Genomic DNA, 27,757 nt, shown 5'->3' with positions numbered 1-27,757 from the left:
ACCAAAACAGTGTTAGAGAAATGTGATGTTCACTATCTTCCTCTTTGACTTGCAACATTACAGAAACAGATCATAGTGATAACTGTCTCATTTCTAATTTTCAGCATTATATGAAGTTCAGGTTTCCTCTTTGAGAATTTAGCAATGTAATGATTAGTCTTCTTCTAGAGAAACCTTTCAACTCAACTGTTATATTTATGAATTAATTTTTTTCCTCGGAGTAAAAATGTCATTTGTTTTCTAGATTGAAGGGTTTAGATTTCTTACACTTTCACATTGTATACCTATACTGGCAACCTGGAAGGAATAACGTCAGCTTAGGTTGTATTATTATAATAGTAACTAAGAAAAAAGAATTTGCCCAATCATTATCTTATATCTGCAATTTTAGTATATAAATTAAAAAATCAGAATGCAATCTTGGGAGTTAATAGACAAAACCAACCAAACAAATGAACAAAAAAACCCACCACATATGATTCCAGCATCATATAGAACCTTTAAATATATTTTCTTTCAAAAGAGAGCATCGGAAAAATAAAAGTCGTTTAGATACATGATGATTATCAGCTAAGAAGGAAGCCAATCAGTCATTCAATATAGCACTGCTTTTCTGAGCAAATAACTGAAAGAGACAAAATTTCCGACATTTTATTCAAAATTCTCCATCTAGGAGCAAAGACATATAATGATGTGCACACATGCTTTAATAACTTATTTCACTGTACAACTTGCATCCCAAACAACAGTACAATAAATGAGCAAAAGAAAATAATTAGCACTTAAATAATCTAGCAAGTAAAAAGCATTGAATACGGGGTTCAACAAGGTGGTGTCTGTACACTGTTTCATGACTGAGCCATAGCATCCCTCATCTGGTTGAGTGTGTGTCTAAAAATCGAGATGTCTACACCTTTCCTATTAGTGATTGAAAGGCTGGTAGGACCTATGTTGGTTCTGGTTAAATTCGGTGGGCAAGGGTGGAGGGGCTCTACCACTTTTCTCCCTTTCTTATACATATCTTTCCCTTTTATGTTCCTTTCACAGTTTTAAATAAAAATGTAGTTTATGATTGTGTATATTGTCTTGTCAATACTGTTTTAGCACAGAATTAGGTTAATTGGGTATATTATAGCTAGCACAATGGTCCAAACACAGGAAGGAAACAAAAGAAATTGACCACTTAGTTCTGCCAAAGTAGCACCTAGTAAAACAGCAGGTCAGTAAAGTTTCTCCTGCTAGTCCTTGTATGATGAAGGCAAAGAGACATGGCAACAACTCCAAAAACATGGGCAGAAATGTAAGGAAGACGATACTATTCTCGTTCTTGAAAAGAAATCTTACTAGTGAGTATTTTTCTATTCCATTTAATAATCTGAGTTATAATGATTACTAAATCAGAGCAAGACTATACAAGAGGAAAACAAGATAAAAATGAGTGACTAGGGTAATCTGAATTTCTTCCAAGTGATTACATTTTCCAAGGGGAAAAAAAAGGCACAGGAGGTACACATTTCAGTTTGGCTCAAAAATAATGAAAAGTAACTGGAAAAGTTGGCAATAACTATGGAAACATTAAAATCCAATTCTCTGTATTTTCTGTGACAGAGCTCAACAAACAAACAGAAAAAAACACCCTGACTGTGATTCACCATCATCAGGACTATACACAGTGCCTGACGTTTCTACCCAGACTGAATCCTGAGGAGTACGTCTGCAAAATAGGATCTTATGACTGATTTCAACAACACGTATGCTTGATCAATATTTTCTTTCTAAAACTTAATCTATATTCAAGCTACCTTCCGTGGAGCTGAAAGAATCCAAATGCTCTGGTTTGTAGCTGATTGTAAAAGTAGTTCAGTAACCCCACATACCAAGGAACATCAAGAGATGGAAAGTCAACTAGTCTTATGCCTGTGAAAGCTAACTCAGATATCACTTTGATACTTGTAAACCATGTAAGTTTCAAAAACAGCAGTTGTGGTCAAGTTTATATCCTACATCTTTAAAAGACAGCAATACTATTTATTATCATTGTAAACATAATAAGTCTGTCTCCGAAGACAGCACATCCAGGAAAAGGTGCATTTATTGTAACCGTGCACCTGACATCCCCTTACAAACTCTTTGTGGTAACTGTAGTGTAACTAACTAACTGCCGTTGCTAAGTAGGGCTCTAGAGCATGACTGGAGGGAGTCACCTCTCCCAACATCACCAACCTACGTTAGCAGCAATTATGATTGTGACGAAACATTCTTAACAGGTTACACATTTAAAACGTCATTAGAACATCTCGTTCTTGGACACTGGTATAGAAAGGTCTTCCAAAGATAAAGGAGTGGAGGCCTGGCTTAATTTTCTCAGCCAGAGCCATTATTATGTTAAGATCGCCCTCTGCTGTTAAATCAAGGTCTATCTTCAGGTTCCGAAGCGATTTAAAGGGCTTTTTCCCCTTCTGCCTACAAATAATGATACAAGAGAAATTATAAGATAGAAGAGGTCCAAAGGGGACAAAATGAAAGCAATTAATGAAGGTTTTTCTTCCATGGAGGAGTCTGACTTACGTATCATCTTCTATATATTTTATTAGCGTCAAGGCTTTTCTGTGAAGGACGAGCAGAAACTGTGCAAGGAAAGTACTCCTGAGAGACAGACCGGGTTTCAAATGAAAGACCTGCAGGAAAATGCAGCATGCTCATAAATAATTTGCTCCCGTTCTGCTTATCCACAGCATGTTTCTGCTGACAGTGCCTGGCAGGTAACCCACGTTTGAGCAGCTCTCCCTAATCGTCTCCATAGATCGATACATCCTGGTGGACAGGAGGGGATGGACATACTGGAGTGGTCTGACAGTTCTGCTTCCTCTTTTAAGAATGGACTCAAAATTGTCCTTCTACCTTAGACTACAATCATATTTATTTTGTTATTAAAAATCATGATATAGGTTACTTCCGGTTGTGTTACTTAGCTTTTCTCTGCCCACATCTTCAAATAAAACTGGAGCTCCTAGAGGTTGAACTGTGCTTTCACTATGGTTTTGAGATATTCATATTTTTCTATTTTGAGGGGTGGGGGTGCATGCGTAGTGGTAGAACAATTTTATTTCTGCTTGGGAAGCATGGAATTACATGACTTTGAATTATCCCTGAACTTTGCAGCATGTCACAGATCACACAGACCTGGATCCAAAATTTCTAGTTAACCTCAGGATTATATTATTTCAAAGCTAAATCTATGACAACTGTTTCCTGGCCTGATCCCTAGAGTGATATCATAACAAAGTCCCTCTATTTTAAGAAATAAGACCCATATAATCTAAAATTTTCTTTAAAATCTAGATCTTTTACAAAGAAATGAGACAGTAAGGATGCTATCATCTAAGTAGTCTTAAAGATATTTTTTGCTTAATTAAGGCAAATATACAACATTTGTACAAAACCTCCCTTCACTAAAAGAAAACATCCTTGGGTTATATATTAGTGCTTAGAAGTTATTATCTGAACTGGGGGACGCTGCATCTTCAATTGTTAACATACAAACTACTTTCCACAAATAATTCAGCAGAAAAATAATTTTGACACTTTAGAAAAACCAGAGATAAAACTACAAAAGCAGCTAGTTCTACAGGCATTGTGGGATATACTGGAACAGAACACATGTCATATCATTCACTCTGACAATCTCAGGTTTAACACTTACCTGATCCAGGAAGGCTTTCACAAGAGTGTCTCTATGTAAGACATCTTGAAAAATATTCCTACGAAGAAAACAGACCGAATGTTGACATGGCTTATACAAAGCTGTTTTCCACAACCTCTCATGCCAGCCAAACTGAATTATTCGAAATGGGATTATAAACATATTTATAAGAATTACATAAATAAATACAATAAAATACAATGAACAGATTTGGAAATACAATAAAATAGATTAATACACTCATTTTAACTCAAGTATACATTTATCTATTACTGGAGTCTGTCAGGCCACAATGTGATTATTTTCTTTTTAATAGTATAAGCAGTCCCAGGAAAGGTATGTACGCATCTATCAATGTATTTTAATACCTCACCTCATAAAGAATATTGAGAGCCTTAGGCAATTGGTAAATGCAACTACCAATCCCTGCCATTGCAAAAACATAAAACAGCAACAAACAAAAATATACGCCACTACTATCAAAAACCCAAACAAAATAAAAGGTTAACTTCATGTACTAAAAATTCCTAATAAGCAGTTTTGGAAGAAAAAAAAAGAGGATGAATGTTAGGAAACATTCAAGTGGGAATAAGGAACACACACACATGATTATCTCCAATGTCTTGCCCACTGGGTTTGCATCCACAAGTCCATGATCTGGTGAGTAACATGAATCAGCTACCTAAGAAAATGTTAGCTACATTGGCAATGAGCAGAGTCAGAAATTACGTTCTAATTCACACTTGAGATAATGTTCATCTACCATACAACTTAAGATATTATGCTGCTAAGTCGCTTCAGTCGTGTCCGACTCTGTGCAACCCCAGAGATGGCAGCCCACCAGGCTCCCCCGTCCCTGGGATTCTCCAGGCAAGAACACTGGAGTGGGTTGCCATGTCCTTCTCCAATGCATGAAAGTGAAAGTGAAGTCGCTAGTCGTGTCCGACTCTTCGAGACCCCATGGACTGTAGCCTACCAGGCTCCTCCGTCCATGGAATTTTCCAGGCAAGAGTACTGGAGTGGGGTGCCATTGCCTTCTCCGTAAGATATTATAGGCACTTTAAAAAGACTGTCTATTTCCCAGGTCTCAACCCCTTTTGGTCTTTCTCTTCTTCCTTCCCTCTCCTTGTCTTCTACTTCCCTAAGGAATTTACTGGGATACTAGGCTATACTCAAGTCAGGGGGTAACATAACATTTACTAAGGTAAACAATTTTTAACTGAAAAGAAAGAAAATAGTCGGGATCATAATATACCTGATCGAAGTATCAAGGAAAGAGATGTGTGTGCAGATGTAAATAGCAAAGTACCTAAAACTTCCTAGTTTTAGGGAATGGGTGTTCCCAACTACAGAAGAAGGAAACTCAGAAAACTGGAAAAAAAAAAATCAGCATTTCACAATTACTGGCTGTTCAACTGGTGGCCAGTGGGAACTGACAGCACCCACTTTCTGGCTTTGGAGAGAGAATTTAGCTATTTAAGTCTAGTGTTCTGAACATATCTGCTTTATAATTTGACTGTCTTGGTCAAAAGGGAATTAGATGAAGCAAAGTGTCATAAAAAGAGTATTTTCAGTGACTGATTTTTCATGTTTAGGCAGTGAGTGAAATTATTTTTAAGAGTTAAAATTAAAAATATCTTAAGTAATATTGCTTAAACTAAAAAGTAAAATATGTCCATAAAACATAAAAGTTAATAATACATCAATCTAGAGTCTGAAAATATTATTTTTGGATAATGGTATGTTTAGAAAATTTACTTAACAGCTGAAAACAAATTTTCAAAGTTATGATCAGCAAAACAAGAATAGGTGGCTCATCAGTTTGTCAGATCAGCGAAGCCAACATAACTGGCTAAAATGAGTAAGACATATTAAAACCATACATGTATCTCCTCTAAAAAAAAATTCCAGAACTTTAGATAAAGTTCACTAAATTCCCCCCAAAGAGCTCTCCAGCAACCTACCAAAAAACCAGAAACAATGGACAGCCAGGAAAAGCTGGTTCCTAATGAAGCCATCTCTCCGTACCTAGAGACACATGAGACTGGGGATTCCTGGGACATGGTGTTCCTTTGCTATGCTCGTGGGCAACACCTGCTGTCTGACTATTGGCGCTTCACATATCTGTTGCCTCAGCTCAAAATTTTTCTGTAAGACACAGGATAGGGTTGCTTGCTCCAATTTTACTGCTGAGTTATCCACTAAAACCTGGATTATTTACTAGTCAACATTTACTGAGCACATTCTATATGCCGGGTACAGAGAACCATGAGAGTATATGACAATTTATTTTCCTGATTTCAGAACACTAAGTGTTTTACAGTTCAGATTTCTGTTTTTTTTCTTAATTGGGTCCACATTCAACATTTTATTATCATTACTTTTTCTGTTAATTTACCGATCATACCTTATGGTAAGAAATAAACAACACAATACAAGAGAATATAAAAGGATGCTCTATTAATGTATTTTCACAGTTTTGCTGTATTTTATATCAAGGGGAAAAAAAGACAGCATTCCCTCTTTGGTTTAGTTAATAAATAAGCTTCTTAATGACCTTTACACACTAGTCTATAAGCAATGGAAGGACCTGGGTCTGGGGCTGTCTGGTTGGCCACTATTAACCTTAACATCACTTATTCAATGGACATGAACTTGGGTGAACTCCAGGAGATGGTGAGGGACAGGGGAGGCCTGGCATGCTGCAGTCCATGGGGTGGCAGAGTTGGACATGACTTGGCGACTGAACAAGAAACCTTAGCACCTTGTAACTAGGGGCTCAATGTATATCTGTTAATTAAGTACTTAAGTACTTATTTTTAAGGACTAATCTAACTTATGGCAAACACAATCATACTAAGAAAAATAGACATTTAAGAAAAACAATGCTTGATTCACCAAAGATTTCTTCTAGCATAATTAATGTCTTCCATTTTAAACACTGAATTGTTTGTTTCTACTCCTAAAAGACAGTTTCCTAATGCTGCTTAATGACAACATCAGAAAGCAGGGCATGACGTACAAGTCAGGGGTAAAGCTTTCATCTGTGTAGATGAAGGTATCCTGAGCTACGTCTTCTTCTGAAGTGGCTCGCCAGAATGCTGCCAGCTCTGATCGCATGTATCTACGCTGATTATAAATGTGCTCGTGACAGGGTGGCATCTGCTTGACGGTATTGACGTCCACATCTATGTGTGTGGTTGGGTAGGGCGCGTACATGACTTGCCGGAAGGGAAGCACAAAGCTTCCAGTTGAATCCTGTCAGAATGAAAAGAAAACTGTCTTTTACACTGAAAGATATGAAGATTATCTTTTAATTTAAAAAATTGGCTTTAACTTAGCAAACTCAGCTCTAGAAATTTATCCCAGGAAATGAATCATGGTTGTGTGTCGTGTGTCTACAGCACTGGATTAAACAGTAAAACACCAGAAACACCCTGAGCATCCAAGAAGAGAAATAAATATTTATTCATTTAAAGAAATGAAAGTAATTTATTGTTTAGCTGCTAAAAATTAAGTTGCCAATGTTTATGTGTTGATACTGAAAGATGTTCATAATATATTATGAAAAAAGGAGCTTAAAACATGAAGAATATAATCTAATTTTCTGGGCTGGGGAAAGGGGAAGATATGAAAAAATTACAGAGGAAAAAAAAGACCAGAAAGATATATGCCAAATATTAATAGGGGCTATTCAATGGATTATGAGATTACAAGTGAGTTTTTATATTCTTGGTTATTCACATGTTCTGTTAAGTATCAGTTGAATATGCATTTTTATAGTAAGTATACTTCTTTCCAGGTACAGTCAGTTGGGTAGTCAGTTGCCATATAACAAGTACCTACTGTTATAATATCAAAGTATGCTCTAAAAGGCTATACAATTTAAACTTGCATGGAAAATTCTTAACAAACATGTTTTCATTAAATTATAGTTTCAAATTCTCTGCTATGCATTTGTTATAGGTCCCTTTAAGGGATAAAATTATACAATAAGTGAGATGATGCTGAGGAAATAAAAGTACTAAGTACCTCATTATGCCTTTGATAGGAGAAGTTCTAATTTTCAGATCTGTACATATCAAATAAAAAATGAGTTTCTCTTAAGTAGTTTCTGTATTTAAACAATATTATTCTGAACTCAGAGCAAGCATATTATTGAAAATGTAAAAGTTGAATGTAATTTTTACTTGCAACAATTTTTAGTATTTATTCTTTCATTTTACTATGCCTACATCCTCAAGAAAGCAATCACTCTGAGAGACTCAGAGAATCATTAGGAAATCTACTTCTTCATATCTCTGATGATAATCGAAACATCAATAATAGATTCAATAAAGTGAATAAGGATTCCCCATAATTAATGAAAATAATTGTTAATTTATATTTATCTGTTTTGCTCCTTGAAAAGCAGACTCAAGTAAATAAAGAAAAAATATAAAATAAATTTTTTCTTATATATACATACACACTGATATACAGAAACTGGTCAAATCCTATACACTTTTTCAAGATAGGAAGCAGCTTAACATTTCCTTTTCAGTAAATGAATGTGGTACATAAAACATAAAACGGTAACAAAAATTCAAATCTGTTCAGTAAATAAGAAATAGTCCCATTTTAGTTGTGTAAACTGATTCAAGCACATATCAAAAAAAAAAATATCCTGAGACCAGACAGGTGTGGGAAACCAAACAGAAACACCAAGAAAGCTATTCTGTGATGCTTTCCTGATACAAACTATAAATTTATAAGATATTCACTCCATCCTCAGACCTGTGAAAAGGAAGTCAAGCTCCTTACCATACAAACACGAGACACATTAAATGCTAATGTTCAACATATATTTATAAAGAATCTCAAAAATGATTTTTAAAAAGTTGGTTTCACTTGTGATAAATGGAAACTGTACCTTTAGTAGGCCTTGTACAAAGAGCCCTGACTCGTATTTAAATGATGATTCTGCTTCACACAATCTGGAGCATTTTCTCTCTGCTGGAGTCAGAAAAAGGCATAATGTTCTTACTATCTGTAAAATGAAAATATTTTAGCATTAAAATATGGATAAAAAGGCCACGAGTTTGCTTAGGAAAGAGACCTGAATAGAAATTTCAGGTGTTACTTTCAATAAAACCTATTCTGAAAAATAAGTATTTCTCAGTAACCTGGAATAGTCTGTGGGATATAACAGCTGTTGCTTAATCTAAGTATTCTGTGGCCAAATAAGCTTGGAAAATGTTAGTAAAGTTAACTGTAAGGTATCTCACAACCATACCATTTGAATATACACTGTGACTCTCTAGGTGACTGATACAATATGCAGACTTTCTCAAACTTATTTTACCATGGAAACCTTATTCCTAATCTTATATGAGGAAATAATGACCTAATATAATTATTGATTATATATCCATACGGCAATAATTTGGATGAGAAAACTAAATGCAGTTAAATTAGGCAGAATTATATCTTGTTTAAAAGTTCTATACGTGAAATCTTATCACAATGAATATCAAAGAGTTTCTAAATCCTTGAATAGAATGAGAATTAATTCTATCAAACTTAATTTGAAATAAGCAATCCATTCAGTTAGAGTTTAGAAACCTATCATTCTGACAAGATTTGGTGATAGATCTATTAGGAAAAAATAAAAAGCCATGTAACTATCTCAGAATTCAGGTTATATTCAGAATTTTTACGTTAAAATAGTGCTTTTTAAATTAATGGTGGCAACCTTTTTTTCCTCAAATTAAAAAGATAAAAGAGAAGCTATTAAGCGAAAAGAGGATGGTAGATAAGAAAAATGTTTGCAAAATACAGAACCTCAAGCATCGAGGCTTTTTCTCCCTAAGAAGCAACTGGGAAGGTCCTAAGGAATCTGAAAGCTCTGCAGGACATGAACTGAAAGCTACCTTCTGGGGCAGCAGAAATAATAATAAGCCACTAGATATAATAACAGGTAAGTTAATCTGTCATAAATGGTTATACCAGAAATATAATCTTGGTAAATCAAGGGTTGGGTAAGTCTACAGGGAAGCTTATCACAGAAAAAAAATAATGAAATTATTTGTCAAGCAAATAATCATTCCTAACATACTTCTTGTGTAAAACCTGAAAAATTAGGTTTGCTTAAATTGGTAAGATACATATACTTATCTCTTTCTAATTACTGATCAGTGAAGAAAAGTACAAAATCCCTTAGTTTACTACCTAATACTTGGAAAGGTTCATGAATTCTTTTTTAACTCACACAGCACTAAAGGAGGTAGTCACAAATGTTGCCATACAACCTCCAATGACCACTTATTAGCAATAGGTTCCTAAAAGGAAAAGATTTAGAGGCAAAAGCAAGGTAATGAAATCAAGATGAATGATGAGATTCCATTTCCTTGGAATTAGTACCAAAAGAACATGGCCATCTTCATATACATTAACGATAACATCAGCAAAGAGAAGACAAGTATTTTTAAAAACATCTGATTTTAAAATATTCTCAAAACCATTTATACAATACTGAGACTAGTATTTATAAATTATCATGATGAAATTGATAAATGACTTCCATTTCAGATAGTTTAAACTTATTTTTGCCATAGGGTGTCCCAGTAATTTGGTCAGATTACATTGCCTCCTAAAATGATAAGATCATCTTGACTGCAACCTAACCTTTAAATTACAATCCACATATGTTAGCAGCATTAAAAAATCAGATTATTTGCTGGATTACAAACTAAATTACCTTATTTACTTTCTCTGCACTGCTACCTACTACAACAGAGCAGCCACAAGTTTGCAGGTGTGAGCTGATAGCACTGCGAATTGGAAAAAAAAAAAGATTAAAAAAATGTTGACTGTAAAATAATTTCACAAACTAAAAAAAAAAAAGACAAGTGAACTTCAAAAAACTCTGAATAGCTTTAAATGATGAAGATCAAAGTTCTGATCATAAGGCCATCTTTTATTTCTATAGTGCTCTGCATTTTCCACCACATGCCTTTCACAGATTCTATCTGAACCTTAAAACAATGCAGTTAGTAAAATATCACAGTTTTATAGTGGAAGAAATTGAGGTACAAAGAGGTTAAAGTGGTTTGTTTAAAGTCAAATGGGGCTAAAAATAACCTCATGAATGGCTGACACTGAGCAAAATCAGGACTAAAGAGCTTCTGATTCAAGCCATGTAAGGCTTTGAGGTTAAACACATACCCTTAAGGCCCCATCATGAACCTAAAGGAGAAGACTGTAGACATAAAAGCAAGTACTTTATCCTTTCATTCCTCATTTTTTAAAACAAAATTTCATGATAATCGGTAATTGTAAAGAAACACTCAAGTAGAAGATGAGATTATAAATGCAGGCAGGGCACTTAGGGGTCTAATATGCAGGTACTCAATAAACACTGGCCATTGTTATTATCATTTTTCTTAGAATAAACAAACAGAAAATGTTAGCTATTTGCTATTATTATGTGCCCATATGTGCCATGCACTGTTTTAAATGCCTAATGTCATCTCACTCAATCTTACAACACTCCTATGAAGTAGGTAATATTATCCCATTTTATAGATGAGGAAATGCAGGCATGGAGAGCTCCTGTAGCTTGCTCAGGGTTACACAGCAGTAAGCCAGGATGCCTGATTTTAGAGCTCACATTCTAAAATCTACTGTAACAAGGAAAGGATCAGTACAAATATGAAAACTGTCTTTTCTAGGCCTAAGTACGTCCATCTATAACACAACTTAATTAGAAAGGGTTCTTTGTTTCAGCTTTAATGAGAAGAAAAACAAGAAACCAGAACCAGACAAGGGTCCAAGAATTCTTATCTAAACACTATGGGAAACTCAGCTTCTTTAAATATTAAGAAGAGTCACATCAAATGCATCATAGGTAAATAACAAGTAAAGAAGCAACACAAAGCTAAGCAATAATTCAATCATGCATTGCTGACCCTAGAATAATCTAGTTAGGCATTCTCTTATTATTTTCCTTCCCAATCTTGTCACAGGTGAGCATAAGATCTGCATCTGCTTCATCCAGCTTTTATGAAAAGAAACAAAATTCTTACTTGAGAAGAAAGCCTTCATGGCAACTGTCACCAATATCGTCATCATTGAGAACTGTGTCAGCTATCTAAAATGCACCAAAAGGAAAAAAAAGAATATTCTGGCTGTTAACAAAACACTGAAATCACAATTTTAATACATAAGTTTTCTGAAGTCTAGGTTCAACGCGACACATTGCCCTCATTTCTGAGCATCACAAATCCCCATAAAACAATCTGTGTCACCAATATAAACTTGCAGAACAAGTGGTGCGAAAGCTGGGGAGACAGGTTAAGTAACCATTTTTACAAGAACGACTTCCTCTTCTGAGTTGTCACAATCAGGCAACAAATCTTAATTACAAAGTCGGGAAGCTGCTAAATGAGTTGCCTGAAGAGTTCTCTTCACCTCTATAGTGTGTAATTCCTAATGTCCTCAACAAATGGGTGATTAAGGAAATCACACTAGGGAAGATAGGGGAACGTCCATCAGAGCTAGTGATCTGTACACGGCTTTGTTACAAGTACTGCACCGAACACCGATTGACTCTCTAAGGTCTGAAATTCTCATACTTCTAGGAAATACACGAGTGGAGAATTTAACTAAATTTGTCATAACTGCTATTACTAACCAAAAGGTCTCTGCTTGGCCATTAAATTCAGAATTCTAAATGTGTTTGTTAAAGTGGCTCATAATTCATATGAATGATATGTCTGATAAAAATTTGTACTACTAAAATTAGAACATTACTAATATACGTAATAGTAATATAACTTAGGGGAATTAATAAACGGTACCATTGCTCCGATTTAACATGACAACTGAGAACTTACATCTATTTCTTCAGGAACACTGTGCGATTTCATAGATGAAAGCAGTTCCATTACAGGAATGACTTCTCCAGTAAGCATTGGAATAATACTCTGACCCTGCATAAAAAAGTAAAATGAGGTGAAGAAAATTACAAACTATAGGATGAAGTTGGCGATAACAAATCAAAAACTGAAAGCAAAGAATAACACCCTTTAACACACCTCATGGGAAGAGTTGACTCATTGGAAAAGACTCTGATGCTGGGAGGGATTGGGGGCAGGAGGAGAAGGGGACGACAGATGGCTGGATGGCATCACTGACTCGATGGATGTGAGTCTCAGTGAACTCTGGGAGTTGGTGATGGACAGGGAGGCCTGGCGTGCTGCGATTCATGGGGTCGCAAAGAGTTGGACACGACTGAGCGACTAATGTGATCTGATCTGATCTGAACACATAAATACTTGATAATTTATTCAAACACTGGAGGAGGAAATAACAACCCCTCCCAGTATTCCTGCCTGGAGAATTCCATGGACAGAGGAGCCTGGTGGGCTACAGTCCATGGGGTTGCAGAGTTGGACACGACTGAGCGACTGAGCAACTGAGCACACATATTCAAATACAGCCTCAAACAGTGTCTATTCCAAAACCTTTCTATTTCTCAAAGATTTAGATGCTATTTAAAACTCCTTTTCATTCTTCCAGGAATAATTTTCTTTAGTCAGAATGGAATCATTGGTTTATCATTTACATGCAATAATTAAATCACCACACCAAATTTACAAAGACTCTCCTTTGCAATTTTATTGTGAGAAATAAGAACTCTTGCTAATCAAAGGTCATTGATGCATTTTATATTAAAAATGGGGAAAGACAAGCGTAAAAAGGCTTTAAAATTCTCAGTAGAAAACTCAGTAGTAAAGCTTGAGTCAATACTCAATCTCTGTATTCATAATAAGGTATAATCTACCCAAATCAAAGTCATAGCATGTATTTTTAAGAATCAACAAAGAAGACAAATTTCCTTTAGTGTTCTTTCAAGATAATACTATGACTGCTTACATCTCAAAAATGTAATTTTAAAATCTGCAGTTTATAGAAGGAAGTTGAAAACTCAATAGAGAACACCGCACGTGTGAAGCGCCTCAAGTACGGGTGGCTCCCGCATGCATTCACGGCCACTGTGACCCCAACATGTTTGGCCCATGCTGAAATCACAAACCTCTAAAGAGGCAGATGAAACTGTCATAGGTCTATCAATTTTTAGCTAAACATGTTTTTAAAATCATGTATTAAGATCAATCTAAGAACAAAACTTATCCCCTCATTCACATTTCAGGAAATGATTATATTTAAACTGCTGCCGCTGCTGCTGCTAAGTCGCTTCAGTCGTGTCTGACTCTGTGCGACCCCATAGAAGGCAGCCCACCAGGCTCCGCCATCCCTGGGATTCTCCAGGCAAGAATACTGGAGTGGGTTGCCGTTCCTTCTCCAATGCATGAAAGTGAAAAGTCAAAGTGAAGTCGCTCAGTTGTGTCTGACTCTTAGTGACCTCATGGATGCAGCCCACCAGGTTCCTCCGTCCATGGGATTTTCCAGGCAAGAGTACTGGAGTGGGGTGCCATTGCCTTCTCTGATATTTAAACTCCTTACATTAAATTGAAGAAAGTAGGGAAAACCACTAGACTATTCAGATATGACCTAAATCAAATCCCTTACGATTATACAGTGGAAATAAATAAATTCAAGGGATTAGATCTGATAGAGTGCCTGAAGAACTATGGATGGAGGTTCATGACACTGTACAGGAGGCAGTGATCAAGACCATCCTCAAGAAAAAGAAATGCAAAAAGGCAAAATGGTTGTCTGATGAGGCCTTACAAACAGCTGAGATAAGAAGAGAAGCAAAAGGCAACGGAGAAAAGGAAAGATATACCCATTTGAATGCAGCTTTCCAAAGAATAGCAAGGAGAGATAAGAAGACTTGCCTAAGTGATCAATGCAAAGAAACAGAGGAAAACCAGAGAATGGGAAGAAGAGGTGGCAAGAATACACAGAAGAACTAAAAAGATCTTCAACATGAAGATCTTTTTGGTACAGTTTGCCACCTCTTCTTAATATCTTCTGCTTCTATTAGGTCCATACTATTCTGTTTATTGTGGCCATCTTTGCATGAAATGTTCCCTTGGTATCTCTAATTTTCTTGAAGAGGTATCTAGTCTTTCCCACAGTGATGGAGTTCCCGTTGAGCTATTTCAAATCCTAAAAGATGATGCTCTGAGTGCTGCACTCGATATGCGAGTAACTTTGGAAAACTCAGCAGTGGCCACAGGACTAGAAAAGGTCAGTTTTCATTCCAATCCCAAAGCAATGCAATGCCAAAGAATGTTCAAACTATTGCACAATTACACATCTCACATGCTAGCAAAGCAATGCTCAACATTCTCCAAGCCAGGCTTCAACAGTACATGAACCGTGAACTGCCAGATGTTCAAGCTGGATTTAGAAAAGGCAGAGGAACCAGAGATCAAATGGCCACCATCCATTGGATCATAGAAAAAGCAAGAGAGTTCCAGAAAAATATCTACTTCTGCTTCACTGACTATGCCAAAGCCTCTGACTGTGTGGATCACAACAAACTGTGGTAAGTCTTAAAGAGACGGGAATATCAGACCACCTGACTGCCTCCTGAGAAATTTGTATGTGGGTCAAGAAGCAACAGTTAGAACTGTACACGGAACAACAGACTGGTTCCAAATCAGGAAAGGAGTACATCAAGACTGTATATTGTCACCCTGCTTATTTAATTTATATGCAGAGTACATCATGCAAAATGATGGGCTGGATGAAGCATAAGCTTGAATTAAGATTGCCGGGAGAAATATCAATAACTTCAGATACAGAAATAACACCATCCTTATGGCAGAAAGCGAAGAAGAACTAAAGAACCTCTTGATGAAAGTGAAAGAGGAGAGTGAAAAAGTTGGCTTAAAACTCAACATTCAGAAAACTAAGATCATGGCATCTGGTCCCATCACTTCATGGTAAACAGATGGGGAAACAATGGAAATAGTGACAGACTTTATTTTCTTGGGCTTCCAAATCACTGCAGATGGTGACTGCAGCCATGAAATTAAAAGATGCTTGCTCCTTGGAAGAAAAGTTATGACCAACCTAACAACATATTAAAAAGCAGAGACATCACTTTGCATACAAAGGTTGGTCTAGTCAAAACTATCATTTTTCCAGTAGTCATGTATGGAGGTGAGAGTTAGACTATAAAGAAAGCTGAGCACCAAAGAACTGATGCTTTTGAACTGTGGTGTTGGAGAAGACTCTTGAGTGTCCCTTGGACTGTAAGGAGATCCAACCAGTCCATCCTAAAGGAAATCAGTCCTGAATATTCATTGGAAGGACTGATGTTGAAGCTGAAACTCCAATACTTTGGCCAAATGATATGAAGAGCTGACTCACTGGAAAAGATTGAAGGCAGGAGGAGAAGGGGACGACAGAGGATGAGATGGTTGGATGGCATCACCGACTCGATGGACATGAGTTTGAGCAAGCTCTGGGAGTTAGTGCTGGACAGCATGCTGCAGTCCGTGGGGTCACAAAGAGTCAGACATGACTGAGCGACTGAACTGAACTCATACTCCTTACATGCATATTTGAAGTAGAAACTCTGCATTCCTAGGACCAGTCCTTTTCTTCAGTGACTTAACTTAGTTTTCAGAGCCCCATATCATGTTAAGTTGCTTTAGAATTTAAATGTGATGCTGCCTCTGGAAATGGTATCCTAAGTCATAGGCCCCCTTGTATCTCTCAGGATGTTTTATTATAAAAAAAATTTGATCCTGTAGTAACCTATGAATACAAAACCTTCATTGTTTTTGCTTTTTAATTTTTTAAATGTCAGTTTATAATTACAACAATCAACACATGCAATTCAAAAAGACTAATGATTGAAGTTGTGTTAAATTTGCTTCCTTGTAAAACAATTTTACCATATGACAGCTACAAGCAACTAAAACTAGCATGATTAAACTTGTTTTAGACTATATATCATTGTCAAACAGTATTTATTGCTCAAAATAAAGTCACTGCAACCACATGATGTGAGATTTGCAAGAACTCAATTATCAGGCAACTCCTTCTCAGAAAGGATAATTATGGGAGAATACCGTCCCTTTGGGGCTTCCTTGGTAGTTGAGCTGGTAGAGAATCCACCTGCAATGCAGGAGACCCCGGTTCAATTCCTGGGTTGGGATTATGCCTGGAGAAGGGATAGGCTACCCACTCTAGTCTTCTTGGGCTTCCCTTGCGGCTCAGATGGTAAAGAATTCGCCTGCAATGAGGGAGACCTGGGTTTGATCCCTGGGTTGGGAAGATCTCCTGCAGGAGGGCAAGGCAACCCACTCCAGTATTCTTGCCTGGAGAATCCCCATGGACAGAGGAGCCTGGCAGGCTACAGTCCATGAGGTCGCAAAGAGTGGGACACGACTGAGCAACTGAACACACACCTTCCCTTTCAGTTCAGTCCAGTCGATCAGTCGTGTCTGACTCTTTTCGACCCCATGGTGTAGGCATATATACTATTTATACACAGCATCTCAGACATTTATCATCATAAGCAAATGGAGATCCTCACTGAAGCTTAACAACAACAAATACTAGATGGCTGAACAAAGAAGAGGCTCTAAAATGTCTTAAATTTCTCAGCAGGAAAGCGGTTCCCCTTTCAAAACCTCCTGTTTATTCAAGTATGAGTGTGCTTAGTCACTCAGTCATGTCCCACTCTTTGTGACCCCATGGACTGTAGCCTGCCAGGCTCCTCTGTCCATGGGGATTCTTTAGGCAAGAATACTGGAGTGGGTTGTCATGCCCTCCTCCAGGGGATCTTCCCAACCCAGGGATCGAACCCAGTTTTCCCGCATTGCAGGTGGATTCTTTACTGTCTGAGCCACCAGGGAAGCCCAAGTATAATTTACTCCTGACACAGAAAGGGGAGGATAACATTTTTAAGAAGAGAGCTTAAAAGAGAAATAAACCGTAACATTAATAGCTGTTAACTTTATAAGCACAGACTTCTGGTTTGAAAAACCCCCAGAAAACGCAGAATTTTACTGGGTTCTAAATTTCATTATGTTGACATAACTCTACTAGTTCCTCCATAACTAGAAGGTACATCTAGAGGTTGGTGAAAGTCACCCCGTTCCTGGGCACACTTCTTACTGCCTAGCAAGGAAAGCCGGGCTTCTGTGAGTAAAGGGAAATATTTTCTTGTTCAGTCTTAGACCTTTCTCCGTATGTGCCTCCTTCTGACTTTTGTAAATATTATTTACAAAAGTACAAACATAAATTTTGTAAGGATCATTTTATAGCATTTTGTATTTGCCTTGTTTATGTTCCTATATCCTGACAAATTTCTAGAAAAAGTTATTGTTTAAAATACTGTTTGTCTCAGGCATCCCAAAGAGAACCAGAGAGAAGGCTTGTTTACACTGGAGTTTCCAGAGGAGCAATGAGGGTGGCCAGGGGCGATGAGAGTAAAAGCAGAGGACACTTTCTCTGTGGGGAGATCTTCCTTCAGAAAATCTCTGCCCTAGGTTGAAAGGCTTTGTAATTAGTTTCCATGAGGGAAGTCATACCCTTGCAATCATGCTTCTCAAACCCTGGTGCCTGTTCCCCAAGGATGTTCAAAGCCATGGGATAAACATGGCATGTTTTCTTGGAGACTTGATACCACCAGAAGCCAGGATGGTAAGAAGATAAAGAATACTAATGGCAAACTGTAATATTAAAACAAATAGATATATCACAGAATAAAATGTAAACTGCATGAGGTTTAAATTGAGAAAGGAGCATTGACATAGACATACACTATAGTGTGTAAAATAGATAAGTAGTGGGAAGCTGCTGTGTAACACGGGGAGCCTACCCTGGTGCTCTGTGACGACCTAGAAGGGTGCATTGGGATGGGGATGGGAGATATATATATAAACTGATGCCTGATTCATGTTGTTGTTCAGCAGAGACTGCCACAAGACTGTAAAGCAATTATCCTTCAATAAAAAAAAATTTGCAAGAGTTTTAAAGATACAAATGAGACTTCAAAGAAATATTATGCCTAGACCTGTGTGTGTACTCCCAGATATCTTAGGGGTACTCACTCTCCTGCTACAACTACTTCTGTGGAAATGTTTAAGAAGTAATACCTTAAAAAAAATAATATATAGCACTTAAAACTTTTATTATGCGCAACTTGTCTAAAACTTATCCTATGCAAATTGAAAAAAGGTAGCAAAAGATTAATTTGTAGATTCAGTTCTTATTATCATTTATTTATTTAACTCTTCAGGTCTAAGATATGGAAGTTTTCATCCAGTTTATTCCATTTATCTCCATGAAGGTTCTGTTCGCGTTCAGGCTCGCTCTGTCAAACTAATAATGTCTGCAGGGAATCCTCTCAACCCAGGGATTGAACCTGGGTCTTCTGCATTGCAGGCAGACTCTTTGCCATCTGAGCCACCAGGGCAGTTTAACAGAAGCGCCCCTTAGCTTTACGCAGCCCTTAGTGGTGGGTCTGGCCGTGTCCGGGGATGGGAAATCTGCGCCTTACCTGATCTTCCATTCTCTCTGTGCCTTCCAAGACGATTTTCTGGACATTTTCTTGCCTCTCCTGAGCAAGAGAAAATTCATTAAAATTAATAAACCACAACCTTTAGATACTTGTTTATTTTCCACAATACAGTTAAATGGCAGACATCTTCCTGGGTAATTTAGTTCATGGGAAAATACTTTCCACTTTAGGGTCCAAAAAAGAGGGGTGGGTGGAAAGCACCCAACAAATCCATGCTCTCATAGACAATATGAAATAAAATAACACCCTTCTTGTTGGCAGTTAAAAATATAATTTGACAGAAAAACAGTCAGTGTAGCTAACATCTGCAAAGTTTCACAAAAGAAACTAATGATTTGTACTTTTCAAACTGGATAAGATCAAGATGAATCTAGGGAATACCGAGCTAGATTTTAAATGATTTTTATAAACATGAGCATTAAGGAGGTACGCCTGCAAACATACTTTTAAAAAAAACTCTTCTTTTAAAAGATATTACTTTCCCCTACTATCTGGCAAAAGCCTTACAAAAATCAGTAATGCTTTAGTGGATTTCCATGTTAGTATCAAACTAAGCAGAAAGAATGAAATTTGTTCTTCTCATGTGCCAGAATTACAGTATATGGAAATATAAATATCACTATTTATTAAACTATAGGATTTAGGTGATAACAATAATTTCCTCTAGATCAAGTCACAAAATCGAAAGGAATATTTTCTGAATACCATTTGGTCCAACTTCTTCATTTAAAAAATTTGCGAACTTGGCAAAGAACTTAAAGGGACCAAAGGTTATATGGGCAAAGGCTATGAAACAATTGTCCTAAACTGCTTATACTATACACAGTAAGTGAAAGACAGGGTCATGCAATGCAAAAATAAGCTTTCAGAGTCAAATGCTTCGCAAGATCCAGACTCTGAAGCTTATGTTTCTTAATTTCTCTAAGCTTTGGTTTTCTGTTTACAATGTGGAGCTATCATCTCCTACCTTCCAGGGTTAAAAGACTACAAATACCAGCCTAGATTGATTTGTACCTAATATGGTAGAAGCAAATAATAGTTCCTGTTTGAAGTTAACTGTACATAATTTCTAAAAATTAGATATAAATGTGCGTGCGTGCCCACTCAGTTGTGTCTGATTCTTCGTGACCTCATGGACTGTAGCCTGAGAGGCTCCTCTGAACATGGAATTTGCCAGGAATACTGGAGTGGGTTGCCATTTCCTTCTCCAGGAGATCCTCCCCAACTAGGGAATGAATCCAGTCTCTTGCATTGGCAGGCAGATTCTTACCACTGAGCCACCTGGGAAGCCAGACATAAATGTATTGGAAGGTAAACTGTCAGTGGCTAGGTTAGCATGCTTAATAAGTTCCAAACCCACTCACCTTATGCATCCATATCCTCCCTTTCCGGATAATGTGAGTTAATCTATCCACACACACTCTGTGAAGTGGAAGGTAGAAGCTCAGCTCTGTCTGGGGAAGTATAATCGATAGTCCATAGGTGCTTCTATCCCCATTCCAGTTTCCGTCGAAGATTAACGAAACAATAATTACTCCTTTCTCAGATAAAACAAAGAACTTCACGTCTATTGCCCCACTCTCTGCGTTTCGAAGGATTTCTCCGTTGAGGGTATGGTTGGCAAGAAAAGTTATTTCTCCGTCGCTGAGAAGAACCTGTTCTGTCTTTGGAGCCCAGATGTGCCTTACTCTGGGACCAAGAATATTGTCCCAGTAAGCAAAGGTCGCTGCTAATAAAGGAGATTCACCACTTAAAGCAATCTCTGTCTTGGCAACAGCTGGAGATGGTGGTGGACAGAGGGTCGACATCACTGCATCCCAACTGTCACATTCTCTGAAAGCTCCAGGGATATCTGGACAATGACATACAAAACCAGTGATCAAGTTCAGTGATTTTAAAAGTCATCCATCAAAAAACAAAAAACAAAAAAAATAGAAGTCATCCATCAAAAACACAATTGTTGGTATTGATATCTACACGTGTGCACATACTCAGTCATGTCCGTCTCTTTGTGATCCCATGGACTGCAGCCCGCCAGGCTCCTCTGTCCATGGGATTCTCCAGGGAAGAATACTGGAGTGGGTTGCCATTTCCTCCTCCAGGGGATCTTCCCAACCCAGGGATCAAACTCACATCTCCTGCGTTGGTAGGCAGATTCTTTAACATTGAGCCACCTGGGAAGCCCACTGACATATATACACTACTCTGTTTAAAATGGATAACTAATAAGGACCTGCTGTATAACACGGGAAACTCTTCTCAATACTCTGCAATGACCTATCTGGGAAAATAATGTGAACAGTGGATATATGCATGTGCTGTACAACAGAAACGCAACACTGTAAATCAACTATACTTCAAAAATATTAACAACAACAACAAAAAAAGTGCACTCTAAGGTAAAAAAAAAATTCTTAAAGATTTAGACATATGTGGTTTTCTCCTCTCCAGTCAAAAACATGTGAAAGCATGTCTCCTGCTATGCATGGCAGGTGCACATTAAGTGTTTGTGGATATGATGATAATTGCATGATACACAGTAGTAAATTACCACTTATAATCAGGATACACACTTAGAAACCCAAAATAATGACCTTAAAAAAAGCCTTTGAAGAGTAATATGCAATATTATATACTAAAGCTCATTGAATAGATCCTCACTGTTTCTAAATAGCCAGCCTATTTGCAAGTCTAATATGATTGGGTATTTGGTTCCTGAACCATAGGAATTAAAGAGAAGCCAACTGGGAAAGGGAGGGCTCACCTAGAGACCATGGCCCCTGTTGTGGGCTGAACTGTGTCCTTCCCCACCCCAAATAGATGTTCAAGTCCTAACCCCCTGCGATCTTATTTAGAAATAAGTGTAATCAAGTTAGGATGAGGTGATATTGGATCAGGATGGTCCTAATACAATGGCTGGTGTCCTGACAAGGAGAGAAAGCTTTGGAGACAAGCAGACAGAAACAGGGCCATGTGAAGATGAAGATAAACTGGAGTGATGTGGCTGCAAGCCAAGGTATGTGTGCTGGTAACTATGAGAAGCTAAACAGAGGCAAAGAGAGATTCTTTCCTGGAGTCTTTAGAGGAGCATGCCTCTGCCAACCACTTATTTTGGGCTTCTAGCTTTCAGAATTGAGGCAGGATACATTTTTACATCACCCAGTTTGTGGTACTTTGTTATGGCAGTCCATACCTGGCAGTAGAAAGCCTTAGAAGCTGCTAAGAAGTGGGGGATGGGAAGGGGGAGAGAAAAGAAAGACAAAAGATTATAAGACCACAACAATCTGGAACCATATGAGAAAATGAGGCAACATGATGCACATGATTATTCTCAACATACTCTTTCGGCATCAAGGGTATTAAAGCCAAATACAGGTGTTTAAAATGAGGTTAAGTATATTTAATATGCTGTTTAAGAAATAGGAAATATATTTAATATGCTATTCAAGAAAGCAGTGTGGCATTTTATCATTACAAAGAAGCTTCTATACTAAATGGCTGAAGTAAAAAAGCTTTAATTATTTAAAACATGTAGAGGACTAACTGGTTGGATGGGCCCTTTCAATCTACTGAGAAACAGAGAAGAGTGAACTGCCCAAGGTCACTGAGCTGCACTAGAATCCAGGTCTCTTCGACATCTTGCTGCTGCTGCCAAGTCACTTCAGTCATGTCTGACTCTGTGCAACTCCACAGACGGCAGCCCACCAGGCTCCCCTGTCCCTGGGATTCTCCAGGCAAGAACACTGGAGTGGGTTGCCATTTCCTTCTCCAATGCATGAAAGTGAAAAGTGAAAGTGAAGTCACTCAGTCGTGTCCGACTCTTAGCCACCCCATGGACTGCAGCCTACCAAGCTCCTCCATCCATGGGATTTTCCAGGCAAGAGTACTGGAGTGGGGTGCCATTGCCTTCTCCAATGCATGAAAGTGAAAAGTGAAAGTGAAGTTGCTCAGTCGTGTCCAACCCTTTGTGACCCCATGGACTGTAGCCCACCAGGCTCCTCCGTCCATGGGGTTCTCCTGGCAAGAGTACTGGAGTGGGTGCCATTTTTACATCTTAACCCACTCCAATGAATCACTCTACCACATGAATCTACCAATGAATCCACTCATACCACATTCAATGAGGTCGAATGCAAAATGAATCATTCCTGCCTAATATTAAAATTTAATACCTATGCGTATTCAGTGACAATTTCATTTAGGCAAGTCTAAAATTGTGGAATCTATTCATTATAATGGTAAAGGATAGTAGTTAATAGGTGAGCTAGATACATGTATCTTTGCCTGTATGATTGCTTTAGAAATAACATTTGATCTATAACTAAATTCATGTCAAAGTAAACCATTTTACTTAAAATAAAGAACTTCATCTACACCTTGTCAGGAGAGCTCAGAGACTGATGAAAAGCAAAAAATAAAATACTCTAATTTTAGAGTGTTGTATGAGCACTTTTATCATGATGTTAAGAATGGATATACAGCGTTTGGCAAAATGCCTTACTCTAAGTATGTGCAGAAATGGTTTAACACAAAGACAGTTCTTGCGTATTTTTTATTTTAGAAATTCATTTAGGAAATATTCACAGTTTTAAATATTCTGTCTCAATTTAATAGACTTTAGAGACTACACTAAGTATAAGTTGTATAGCTTGCTTAAAATATCCACTGTTGGGACTTCCTTGGTGGTTCAGTGGTTAGGACACCACGCTCCCAAAGCAGGGAGTGTGGGTTCAATCCCTGGTCAGGGAACTAAGATCCTGCAGCCCACATGACTCAGTTGGAAAAAAAAAAAATCCATTGTTACAGATACAAGTTAAATACTTTACAATGACAGAATACCGGAATATAATATGAATAGAAAATTTAATGATGCTAAGATAATTAATAACAGCAAACTTTAGAGGCCAAGGAGATGCATTAAGTAAACACATACCCATATCAGTATACTGTAACATATTCTTTTGTTCTTTCTTTCTGGATAAAAAGGTGAATAATCATAAAGGTAATACTGCCACTCAAACATTTCATCATTGTATTGAAAATAAAAAACACTTCTTAAGTGGAATTGAGCCCTGGAACAAAATCTGGTTAGATTATAGCACAACCTTTTACCTAATTGTGAAAACTGTTCTATTATAGGCTACTAACTATGTTCAACGGAGAAGGCAACGGCAACCCACTCCAGTACTCTTGCCTGGAAAATCCCATGGACGGAGGAGCCTGGTGGGCTACAGTCCATGGGGTCGCTAAGAGTTGGACACGTCTGAGCGACTTCCCTTTCACTTTTCACTTTCATGCATTGGAGAAGGAAATGGCAACCCACTCCAGTGTTTTTGCCTGGAGAATCCCAGGGACGGGGGAGCCTGGTGGGCTGCCGTCTATGGGGTCGCACAGAGTCGGACACGACTGACGCGACTTGGCAGCAGCAGCAACTATGTTCAATCTTACTGCTAGTATCATCAGAAAGAAAATAAAGGATGAAGATTATGTTGAATTGTTTAGCTTTAAATCCTACTAGAAGAAATAACTTAAGAAATTAAAGTCATAGAGAAGTATAGTTAACAGAGCAGTAAAATGAATGCACTAACAGTTAAAGTCATCATCTTTGGCAAAGAAAATCCATATATACAGAAATGGCTCGAAATCAAGAGTCTTTCATCAATGTATCTTTTTACATGTAGTGCTGGCTACACCAGACAGTTATGAAACAAGAGTTTTGAGGTAAGCCAGGATCCAAATTGGGTGACACAGTGGCTTGCCACACTCCTGTAAACAAAGAACGGGGTTCATGAGGGTGTACCCAATGAACTTGCTGAAAATAATCCAACACATGCAGACATAAAGATTAATTACCACACGTTAAAACTGTTAGCACAGGGGAAGTTTTAAAGTTTTGCTTTTTTTAAACCTCTGCTAAAAATCAGTCATCTCTTCTCTGATTGATATTTAGAAAGTTGGTTGGCCCTTTGGCACCCCACTCCAGGACTCTTGCCTGGAAAATCCCATGGGCAGAGGAGCCTGGTAGGCTGCAGTCTATGGGGTTGCGAAGAGTCAGACACGACTGAGCGACTTCACTTTTACTTTTCACTTTCATGCATTGGAGAAGGAAACGGCAACCCACTCCAGTGTTCTTGCCTGGAGAATCCCAGGGACAGAGAAGCCTGGTGGGCTGCCGTCTATGGGGTCGCACAGAGTCGGACACGACTGAAGCGACTTAGCAGCAGCAGCAGCAGCTGTTGTAAATAAGAACTCAACCATCATTAGGCCCACATTTCTCATAACCATGCTTTCTGTTTATTACCTCCCAATCCTAAAAGAGGGGGCTTCCCTGGTCATTCAGACTGTAAAGCATCTGCCTGCAATGCGGGAGACCTGGGTTCGATCCCTGGGGCAGGAAGATGCCCTGGAGAAGGAAATGGCAACCCACTCCAATACCCTTGCCAGGAAAATTCCATGGACTGAAGAGCCTAGTAGTCTACAGTCCACGGGGTCACAAAGAGTTGGACATGACCGAATGACTTCACAATCCTGAGAGAGGGCTTCCCAGATGGCGAGGTGTAAAGAATCTGGCAATGCAGGAGACTCAAAGAGACTTGGGTTCAATCCCTGGGTTGGAAAGACTCCCTGGAGGGAGAAATGGCAACCCACTCCAGTATTCTAGTCTGGTAAATTCCATGGAGAGAGGAGCCTGGCGGGCTATATAGTCCATGGGTCACAGTGTCAGACACAACTGAGTGATGGAACGCGCGTGCGCGCGCGTGCACACACACACACACACACACAGCCCTAAGAGAAGCAGGATCCTAATAAAATAGCCCAACTTCCAAAATAGGACCTGCCCAGACAGATTTTATTGACACTAAACTCCCTGTAATGCCAGATAAAAAAGACTTTGCAACACTTTCCAAGACTCAGAGGTGTAGTTCACCATAGCCCTATCTGACCATCTCTCACAGCTCCAGTTTCTCAAATAGGCAGGCTAACCCACTACTCCTTAGAATTACTTAATTAAAACAGAGCCCAAGGGCAGTCTTGAAAAATAGGAGTCTTTGTTTTTTTCTTTCTCTGAAAATTAATTTGGATTGGTAACAGAGCCAGAAAACAACAACAACAACAAAATGACACTATTTTATTAACTTTATAAGGTGGGGGGAAAAAACCCTTTAGCTCCTATGTAATTGTTCCCTGGGGCAGGTTACTGCTGGCCTAGTGCACAATCCATCACCTACTTCTCTCGTTTTTGTTTTATAGAGTACATTCATCATGATGTTAGTTTCCAACGGATTCAGGGCTTTCCTAGACTGACAAGGTGCCGGCAATACTATCTGTGTCACATAACACCATTGTATTTCAAGTATTCTGACTCCAGGCTATTAATTTCCCATACATTACATTCCTGCTTCTGTGACCTTCCAATCGTGTTAAAAGTTTTCCAACGTCTAAGATCATCAGTAAGATATAACAGTATTTTCCAAGCTCTTTGTACAAATTAAAGTAACAGATGGATTGACCCCCTTTGCTTTGGATCACAAGATGAGAACAGTCTGAATCGGAATTTATCCACTGGCCACAGTCAGACTGTTTTCACTAAAGCCTAACAATCTCCATTGTTTCGGAAAGGGCCACCTCTCTGGGGCAAGTGCATGACCTCCCAGTCTCCTGAATACAGAAGCCTGGTGGAGATCACCAGGGCCAGTCAGACACTGTGTGGTCAAAGCAGACGCGTTAATCACGGCACTTCTTTCTGCAACTGATGCCATCAGTCAAGTGATGCCCAAATCATAATGGTCACTTCCTTTAAGTCTGTGCAATCTCGGAGAAGAGAAGTAAACAGGTCATGAACCACAGAACGGGAGCAAAACCCAGTCTAGAACTGCTGCACCAAATTCCAGGGCATCAGCAATCCTTAGCAACCTCGAAACCCAGACAATTCTGTAAGCCAGTAGTTTGATCCCAGCCCACCCCATCCCGCTTCTTCCTCTCTCGGACCCTGACTCGGTCCGGAGCAGCCGCGCGCCGCCAGCTCTCTGGCCTTCCCCGGGCCAGGCCTCTTGGTGCCCGAGGCTCCTTCCCCTCGAGCCTGCGGCACAGGGATCCGACGGATCGATCTCTTCGGATCTCACGCCAGGACCTCGGGAATGAGCCAGCTCGGGGACTGCGGGCGGGAAAGCAGAAAAGGAGACGGAATCCTATGCCCCATCTCTGCGCCCCGGCTGCCGGAAAGTCCGGGGCCCGGATGCAGGCAACTCCACTAGTCGCCGGGCTGGAAAACCCGATGCCCGCTTTCGGTCCGGGGAGAAAGGAGTAAAGAGAAGACCCGCGGAGCCGAGCCCTGGGGAGAGCCTCCGCCGCCGCCGCCCTGCCCGATCCCGGCAACCGAAGCCCAAACAGCCACCTACACGCCGGCTTCTCACTCACCCACTCGCCACCGCCTGCTGCTTCGCCGTCGCAGCAGCCGCGGGCAAATGGACCGCAACCGCAGCCCCGCCCCCGCAGCTCTGGCCCCGCCCCTGCCCCGCCCCCGTGAGCGTCGCGTTCCCGAACTGGCTTCACGCCAC

The 27,757-nt window shown here is 38.9% G+C and overlaps 1 protein-coding gene across 1 annotated transcript; it reads right to left on the bottom strand.

The window, feature by feature from the left end:
* Positions 1 to 637: 637 nt before the first annotated feature.
* On the bottom strand, positions 638 to 27,747 carry C9orf72 (C9orf72-SMCR8 complex subunit). The gene is made up of 11 exons (XM_006067193.4): positions 27,618 to 27,747; positions 20,564 to 21,051; positions 19,179 to 19,238; positions 12,580 to 12,675; positions 11,770 to 11,834; positions 10,443 to 10,515; positions 8,616 to 8,732; positions 6,726 to 6,961; positions 3,704 to 3,761; positions 2,569 to 2,678; positions 638 to 2,463 (listed from the first exon to the last, which is right to left on the bottom strand). The coding sequence occupies exons 2-11, from the start codon at positions 21,005 to 21,007 to the stop codon at positions 2,277 to 2,279; spliced, it is 1,446 nt and encodes a 481-aa protein (XP_006067255.4). The 5' UTR covers positions 21,008 to 21,051; positions 27,618 to 27,747; the 3' UTR covers positions 638 to 2,276.
* Between the last annotated feature and the right edge of the window lie 10 nt (positions 27,748 to 27,757).

This window comes from Bubalus bubalis, chromosome 3, assembly GCF_019923935.1.
Source record: "Bubalus bubalis isolate 160015118507 breed Murrah chromosome 3, NDDB_SH_1, whole genome shotgun sequence".
NCBI classification, from domain to species: Eukaryota; Metazoa; Chordata; class Mammalia; order Artiodactyla; family Bovidae; genus Bubalus; species Bubalus bubalis.
Note: the sequence above shows the minus strand (reverse complement) of the source record. Positions and strands in the feature narration are given on the sequence as shown.